Genomic DNA, 8640 nt, shown 5'->3' with positions numbered 1-8640 from the left:
GGGCCCCCCACCCCCAGCCACACGCCGCGAGGAGGCTGCCCCCGGAGGGAAGGAGGGAAAGGACGGACACCCACCTGCGGCGCCGAGACCCGGCTCTCCAGCCCGCCGGGCTCACACCCGCCAGGGCACCCTCACAGGGGAGGCACACGCCGGCCGACCCGGTCCACACGCCAGGCTGGAGCCCAGGCCACACCGGTCGTGTACGCTGGATGCACAGCCAGGAAGCTGAGGTCGAGAACCCCGACACGTACACAGCTCAGCTCGGAGAGCACACATGTGTCCAGGTCCCTGTCACATCCTGACAGGTGCTGCGCACACGCAGTGGGCAGGGGCCCTGAGCAGGCAGGCACCCCAATGTGGCTCCTTACCAACTCATGACCCCTCCTGCTAGGTGCCCAGCAGGCGTACACCACCACATGCCTACTAGCAAGCAGCAGGGGGAGGAGGACCTAGTGCCGAATCCATAGCCCTGACCTCCGTGGACATGCCTCCCCCCCACCCCACCAGGGAGCAGATGACCCCTAGAGACCACCCCACTGTCTACCCTGGGGTCCAACCTTGCAGAGGCCACTCTGAAGTTGGCTGTCCATCGGCCTCTTAACTGGGCTGTCTCTCGTCCAACTTCTCTACTGCACTTAAGGTGATTTTCCAAAAACCCCTCCACCACCATATCAGCTGGAACATTTGGGGGTCGCAAGTGACAGAACCCCCAAACAAATAGGTTTGAGCTCTACCCCGTCTCTACCAAAAAATACAAAAAAAAAAAAAAAAAGCAGCCGGGCTTGGAGGCGCACGCCTGCGGAGAATCGCTTGAACCCAGGAGGCAGAGGTTGCAGTGAGCGACATCACACCACTGCACTCCAGCCTAAGGGATGGAGTGAGACCCTGTCTCAAAAAAAAAAAAAGTCCCAGGGTAGATTCTAGCTTTGGTCACAGTTGCTTCCAAGTGTTCCCGCAGTAGTGTCAGGCACGTATGTGCTTCTATGTTTGCATCACTCTCAGGCAAGCTCTCTCCAAAGGGTGGCGAGGACAACCCCCACAGCCCTAGGCTCATATCCTGCCATCTATCCCTGGAGGAAAGGGAGCCCCAATTCCTTCCCCATCATTTGAGCAAAATACAAGCAAACAACTCCATGAATGATTGTTTTTGGACTCATTTGGGCTGAGTCTCTATCAGTGAACCAGTCTAAGTGCCTATGTGTTAAGGAAGAGGATACGAATTCCTTATGCAAAGGGAGTGGCCTCCCAGTACCCATTCCCTTTTCTTTGGATACAAGTACCCTGATTTCAACGGGGGGGGGGAATCGCTGCCCCATGGGTGTCATCCTGGTGAGCCTGTGAACCCAAGTGCCCTCCTCCCTCAGTGCACAGCAGGCAGGTATCCAGCCTGGCCACTTAGACTCATTGAGTTTGCAACTGGGCTCAAAGAGGCAAAACCAAATGGATCTAGCATCTTGGTTCTGGTGGGTGTGCCCTGATGAGAATGGGGTCCATAACTAAGACCCCGAAGCTCCTCCATATCCTTTGAACACCTTCTAAGTTAGTGGGAGGACCATTCTGTCACTTGCAACATTCCCACCTGGCTCTCTCACTCTAGGTAGTGTGTGGAGTACGTGTATGGAGGGAGTGCAGGCCCAGCCCCATCTAAACCACATGGACACAGACTAGGGGTGCTTTTGTAGATGCTGGAGCAAACATCCCAACACAACCAGCCAAATACCCTTCAGGGAATCCCCCACCTTCCAGATGAGGCCCCATCTATCTAGGCCTTAACCCTATGATCCTTAATCCAGCTTGCTTTTTTTTTTTGACACGGAGTCTCGCTCTATTGACCAGGCTGGAGTGCAGTGGCGCGATATCAGCTCACTGCAAGCTCCGCCTCCCGAGTTCAAGCCATTCTCCTGTCTCAGCCTACATTTTTAGTAGAGACGGGGTTTCACCGTGTTAGCCAGGATGGTCTTGATCTCCTGACCTTGTGATCTGCCTGCCTCAGCCTCCCAAAGTGCTGGGATTATAGGCGTGACCACCGCACCCAGCCCTTAATCCAGCTTTCAAAGCTGGCTGTCTCTCACTGACCTCAGCTCCAGTCATTCCTTGCTTCCACCCCTGGCCTCCCATGCTCAGCCACCCTAAACCACTAAAGCCCTAGACCATCCATCTGGCTCCTGTACTTGGGTGCATCTGATCCTGTGTTTTGGAAGGCACCAACTCTAACACCTTCCGGGTCAAGGGGCCTCCTTGTTTGTTGCTGCCCCACCCCCAACCCTGTCAGCTCTAGAGTCCTCTCTTCCACTGGGCCAATCACACTGGGTCCCGCTGTTCCCTCGTCCGCCTCCCTACCAGACCAAGCTCCAAGCTGCCAGGGGCCTCGTCTCCATCTGGGTCCCAGTTCCCACCATAGAGCTGGGCATGGAGGATAGCTCAGGGAAGCTTCTTGGGAAATGAATTCTGGGAATTCTCTCTGCCAAGGACCCACTGTGCTAAAAGCCTTAAGGTGAGTTTAACCCTAGCCAAGAAGTTCCCTGGATGCCTCCCTAGCCCAAGGGGGAGCCTGGCCAGGGCATCCTGATCCAGGGGCAGGCAGAGTGCCTCAGGGTCCTGCATGTCCACTTGGCACCCGCTCGCTCTTGCATACCTGCCCAGGGCTGGGCTTTGGTCTGACATGCTAACACCTACCTAAAAATCCCCCACTCCAACCTCAAAACAGCCTGGGGCAGAGGGGCAAACCCACCCCAGGCTCCTTTCTCAGGACACATGGGTAGATCCAGCGTTCCCATCGTTACCTGGCTTCCTCCCCACCCTGCAATGGCCACTTAACCAGTTGGAAGACCTTGAGCAGATCCCTCCTCCCCTTATTTCCCTTAGGTTGATGGGAAGCAGCAGGCACTCCACACGTCATGAGTGGGGCCACAAAACGCCCCTTCTGCCAGGCTGCTGGCTCGGCACCTTCTGGCTGTGCTTAAGCCACATGGTTAGTTTGGTACTCAGCACCACTCTGCAGCAGGTGAGAGTCCTGCAGTGGCTTTGGGAACTCAAGGGGCTAGCTGGCTGCTTGGGTGGATTCCCACAGCTGCCCAGCAAGGTGATGGGTCTCACGCCTATCTTTCCAAACAAGGGAAGGGCCTGTGCAGAGCCAACTTGAAAAGTGGCCAGGCTGGGGCTTGAACCTGGAACTGTTAGCTACAAAGCTCACATGGCTCCTGCAGCACTGGGTGCCCAGTCCAGAGGCCAGGAACAAGCTCGATGGGGGTTACGGGGCATTCCTAGGGAGCTGGGGACACTGGGAGTCTATAGAGCAGCATTGGGGTTGCAAGATCTGAGATAGACTGGTAGGCAATAAGCTGTCAGCCCCAGAGCCCACGCAGGAAGCTCCCCTTGAGTGCCCCCCAGTCCCCCTTCCTCCCAGGTGAATGTCTACTTCGAGGCCGGCTCAACCACCATCTTCAGAGAACCCTCCCACACCAGCCACAGCCTATCTGCCAGCATCCCCCACTATCTAGTTTTTGCCCATAATGTGTCAAAGGCAAAACAGAGGGGTGGGTATGATGCACGTGCATCAGCCCAGGGGCCGGTACATGGCTGGCGTCCAGGTAAGGCAGGCCTGGGGCAGACGTTCTTTACACAGCTCCCACCCTACTCTAAGTCCACATTAGGCAGCCAGGCCACCTTAGCCTTGGAGGGGAGGACACCAAAGGGGCCCGCCTTCCCAGCAGTCAGCAACAGACCTACAGCCCAGTGGGTACCCAAGGCTTCTTTCCTTAGGCCCCATCCCATTTAGGAAGTTGGGGAACACACTGGGTGAGCCCAAAGGCTACCAAAGCCTGGCTGTCTGGAGAGGCTAGCTCAGAGTCAGCCCTGGGGGCTCCTGGGCCTCGGAAGGGCACACCCTGCCTCCCTCCAGGCTCACCTCCAATCCCTTCCCGCTTCCAGCTGGGCCAGGGGAGCAGGAAGACCCCTGGAGCACCGGAAGCAAGAAAGAGGCAGGCAGGGGCGGCTAGCCAGGTTTGTGCTCGGACTGTATTCACACAGAGACATGTGGCAGCTTACATTGGACAAAATGAGTAATAAAAATTGGCTTTAAATATGCAAAAAACAAGGCCCTGTAATCCCATGCTACCCTAACACTGAGACCAGGATGGCCATCACAGTCTGGGAAGGGCCAGGATTGGGGCCTGGGGCACAGGCACAGCCTTGCCCTATCCCCTTCACCCACACAGGTACACACGCGCGCGCACACACCCCACAGGTGCACACAGGAAGGGGCGGATTATTGCTGGGCGCATGTCTATTGTTATGAGGGGAGTCTGGAATGTTTGAGGGTTGACCAGGGATGCCCCACCCCCTCCTAGGGGCTGGGCTCAGGCGTTTCTGAAACAGGTGTCTCCAGGACAGGGCCCAGCATCAGGGACCAGGCCCTGGGAGCTGGAAGGCAGAGGCAAACCTATCTGGGCCGGCCGGGGCAGTGGGCTGATGGGTCTCACAGCTGGCCCAATCTCTGGACACTTTGGCACAGGCCTAGGGGATACAGAGGCCCCAGATCCATCTCTGACAAGCACTGAGAAGGGACAGCTTTGGGCCCCAGAGAGTAGCAGCCTGAGGGCAGCGGGGGCAGGCACGAGTCTTACTCAGAGGCCGGGGGTGGCCAGCACAGTGCTGAAGGCTCAGGGGTGTGACCACCCTCAGCCATCCAAGCTGGGCCGGAGGAGCCTTGAGTTCGGCAGTGGCTCCTCTGCCAGCTCCCGCTCTCCCAGCCAGGGCTGGCTGCCCCCAGGAGCCAAGGCGGGCGCCAGGTCTGCGGCGGGAATTAAGAATGCTCTGGTCGCTATATACATTCGTACAAATACATAAATACAGAAAGCCCCGAGCTCCACAGAGAAGAGCTGAAGGGACGCACCTTTGTCCCAGGGACGGCTCAGGCCCTGCCAAACTCAGCCAGGCCAGGGGCTGAGGGGCGGAGGACACTGGGGACAGCTCCGTCTGTGTTCCCCAGGCCACGACTTGAGTGGACAATGGGGAAGACCACTGTGCAAAACTGTAAACGGCGCTCGGAGTAGCTGCTACCGCCAACTGCCGGTGGGGGCCTCGGACTGGGGGCTAGAGGCGGGTGGGGAGCTCTTCCTCGCTGTCGCTGCAGTTTCCACAGCAATCCTGGAGGGACAGGGAAGACACGGAGGGAGGGAGAGAGGCAGAGCAGGTGCTATTAACCACCAGGGATGTCACATGGGGCCGACCCTGCCAGGGTAGGCCAGGAGCTGCCTGGGGGGCACACTCTGGGGAGGGGCCTCTCCACGAGGAACCTGGAGCAGCAGCTCAGGCCACACGTGGGTGGGCATCATTGCAGAGGCTGCTGGCAACAGACTGAAGTCAGGGGGCTGGGTAGATCCCAGGCCTCTCCCCTGGGGCTGGCAGAGACAGGGCACGGGGAGACAAGCTAAGCAAAGCTGGCAGCTCGAAGGGGCCAGGGTGCAGGGAATCGAAGCAGTGGGCAGGGGGAGTGGGGCGGGCACCAGACTTCTTTCTCCCACATCTTGCCTCTGCCATGGAAGGGCTGCCCGTGGCTCCCCGAGGCCAGGCAGCAAGGCCAACCCACGGGGAGCCCACACTGCTCACCTCTGGAAAGAGAAAAGAGGCCATGAGCCCAGCCAGGGGTGGGGGACAGGCGGGAATGAGGCCAGAGACCCTGGGCACCGCAACAGGGCTGGAGGATGCCCACTCCCAGTGCATGCGGGCACCGGCTCTGCCTCCCACCCGCCGTCCCCTGGAGCCAGGCTGGGGGCCCAGGTAGGCCGATGCTGGGGCTTACTTGGCGACTGAAGAGTCTCTGCAGCAGTCCCTTTTTAGGGGGTGCAGGTGGCTGGCCCTTCCAGTCCAGGTCTGGGGGAACTGAGCCATCCAGCCCAAAGACATTCAGCTCCTGGAAGCACTCAGTCTCCACCATCTGCTAAGGAGCAGGCAGCTGTGACATCTGTCCCCAGGGCAGCCTCCTGCCTCCTGGAGCCCACCCCACCAACCAGGACAGGCCCCCACCTCGTTCTGCCAGGGGATGGGCACGCTGCCTGTGGCAAACTTCTGGTAGAAGTCCTGGTCGGTAGGCTCCAGCTCCACGCCCTTGACTGTAGAGAACTGTTCAATGTCCAGAACATCCTTGCAGTAAATGGCCTGGGGCTGGTGGGAGAGAGGCAGTGGTCAGATAGGAAACACACACAGACACGCACACGTGAAGGCAGCTCAGCCCTGATTCTGACTCGGGTCTTGGCCTGGTGCTGCCCTGACACCTCTGATTTGGAGTCAGAAACCAGGTACCCCACACACTTCCTAAGCGGGGCAGGCCCTTCTCTCTGAAGCCTGGTTTTCCCCTCTGTGAACTGGGTACGTTATTCCTCACTGCTCAATGGTCATGAGGCTGTGTAAAGGTCAATGCCAGGCACCTCCTTCGCCTGCCACATCTTGCCTCTGCCATGGAAGGGCTGCCCATGGCTCCCCGAGGCCAGGCAGCAAGGCCAACCCACAGGGAGCCCACACTTCTTCCTGGGTATGCAGTTGGGGTGGGGAGTACAGGCTGAATCTCAGCTGGCCGCTCGGCTGAGCACCACCACACAGAGCCTGGAGCTGGTGACTCCTTGGCTCCCTGCCCTGCGATGACCTGGGATTTGCTCCGTCTTCTCTCCCAGCCAATCAGAGGACTGGCAGTCTCCCACCGCTCCACCTCCCCAGACCCACGCTGGGAGCCCATCTCAGCTCCAGGAGGCCACCTTCTTTTTTATCTTAACATGGTTTTCTAAATCCTTCAAATAAGACGTCAATTAAAATATCATCGTCATGTAAAATGGTGCAGCGGCTTTGGAAAACAGTCTGGCAGTTCCCCAAAAAGTTAAACATCATTACCATATGACCTGGTAATTCTACTCCTAGGTATAGACCAAGAGAAATGGCAGCATCTGTCCACACAAAAACTTGTACATGAATGTTCATAGCAGCAATAACAGCCAAAAAGTGGGAACAATCCTAATGTCTACCAACTGAGGAACAGGTAAGTAAAATGTGGTCCATCCATGCAATGGAATATTATTGAGCCTTAAAAAGGAATGAAGCACTGATCTATGCTACAACATGGATGAACCTTGAAGATACTATGCTAAGTGAAAGAAGCCAGGCACAGAGGATCACATACTGTGTGATTCCATAGCTATGACATGTCCAGAACAGGCAAACAGAGACAGACAGAGAATAGACCGGTGATTGCCAGGAGTAGCTGGAGGGAAGAATGGAGAATGACTGCTAAGGGTATGGGTTTTTTTTTTTGCAAAGTGGGGCAGATAATGAAAACACTCAAAAATTTATTGTGGTGATGACTGCATAACTAAAAAGCCAATGAACTGCACTTTTTTTTTTTTTTTAAGACGGAGTTTTGCTCTTGTTGCCCAGCCTGGAGTGCAATGACATGATCTCAGCTCACCGCCACCTCTACCTCCTTGGTTCAAGCGATTCTCCTGCCTCAGCCTCCCAAGTAGGTGAGATTACTGGCATGCGCCACCACACCTGGCTAATTTTTGTATTTTTAGTAGAGATGGGGGTTTCACCTTGTTGGCCAGGCTGGTCTCAAACTCCTGACCTCAGGTGATCCATCCACCTTGGCCTCCCAAAGTGCTGGGATTACAGACATGAGCCACCACACCCAGCCGAATTGTACATTGTAAATGGGTGAATTGCATGGTATACAAATTATATAAATTAAACTCAAAAAAGCTGTTAAAAAAATCATCATCAAGCTTGCTTTTCATCTACTGCTTCTACAAAGTTAAACTCCAGGGCACTGATTTTATCTCCAACTTTGAATGGAAGATCCAGAGGCAGTGTGGTTATTTCAAGGTTAAATGAGATGATGAACACAGGAAACAGAACAGACTGAGTGGTGAGTGGCAGTGCCAGCCTCAGGGGCGAGCTGGCGAAAGTCAGGTTGTCCTAGTTCAGGTGCCTCTGACAGGGCCCACCTTTGCTTTGGAAAACAGTCTGGCAATTCCCCAAAAGGTTAAACATAGTTACCATATGACCTGGTAATTCTATTTCTAGGTATAGACCAAGAGGAATGGAGGCCAAGGCGAACGGCTTACCTGAGGTCAGGAGTTCGAGACCAGCCTGGCCAGCGGTTCCAGTGAGGCCCATGTGAGGCAGTCACTCAGGGCAGTAGCCCCCTCGCTGGCCTCCCCACTTCCACTCACACCCATTATGGCCCACTCCCCATACCTCACATTCCTGCCCAGGGTCCCCCAGTGGTCCCATCTTGCTGAGAACCTGCCTGCACTCCTCTGCCTGCACGGGCTCACTCAGCCACACAGGTGTCCTCACAGCTGCTGCCCCTCACAGGGCTGGCCCCTGCCTCAGGACTGCAATGCCTGGCTGTTTCTTCTGCCTGGAATGCTCACACCTCAAATCTTGGCGTGGCTCTCCGCTTCACATATTTTACATTTCTGCACCACCATCACCTCCCCAGAGACCACCGTGTCTAAAAGTACTCCCCCCACCATCATTCTCTGCCATCTTCATAGCTTGCTTTGGTTTTCTTTTTTTTTTAATTAATTAATTTTTTTTTTTTTTTGAGACAGAGTCTTGCTCTGTCACCCAGGCTGGAGTCCAGTGGCG

At 56.1% G+C, this 8640-nt stretch overlaps 1 protein-coding gene across 2 annotated transcripts in view; it reads right to left on the bottom strand.

Annotated features, from left to right (window-relative positions):
- Nucleotides 1-4267: 4267 nt before the first annotated feature.
- GRK6 (G protein-coupled receptor kinase 6) overlaps nucleotides 4268-8640 on the bottom strand; it is a 41085-nt gene continuing 36712 nt past the window's right edge. Inside the window, exons 14-17 of one of the 2 annotated variants that reach the window (XM_011946876.1) lie at nucleotides 6028-6165; nucleotides 5804-5938; nucleotides 5611-5612; nucleotides 4268-5148 (exon numbers count right to left, since the gene is read on the bottom strand). In XM_011946876.1, the coding sequence (XP_011802266.1) occupies nucleotides 5058-5148; nucleotides 5611-5612; nucleotides 5804-5938; nucleotides 6028-6165 (366 nt within the window). In that variant the 3' untranslated portion in view covers nucleotides 4268-5057. The remainder of the gene's footprint in view (nucleotides 5149-5610; nucleotides 5613-5803; nucleotides 5939-6027; nucleotides 6166-8640) is intronic. The other variant, XM_011946877.1, reaches the window with a different exon arrangement.

This window comes from Colobus angolensis, unplaced genomic scaffold (genome assembly GCF_000951035.1).
Source record: "Colobus angolensis palliatus isolate OR3802 unplaced genomic scaffold, Cang.pa_1.0 Scaffold254, whole genome shotgun sequence".
Taxonomy (NCBI): Eukaryota; Metazoa; Chordata; class Mammalia; order Primates; family Cercopithecidae; genus Colobus; species Colobus angolensis.
Note: the sequence above shows the minus strand (reverse complement) of the source record. Positions and strands in the feature narration are given on the sequence as shown.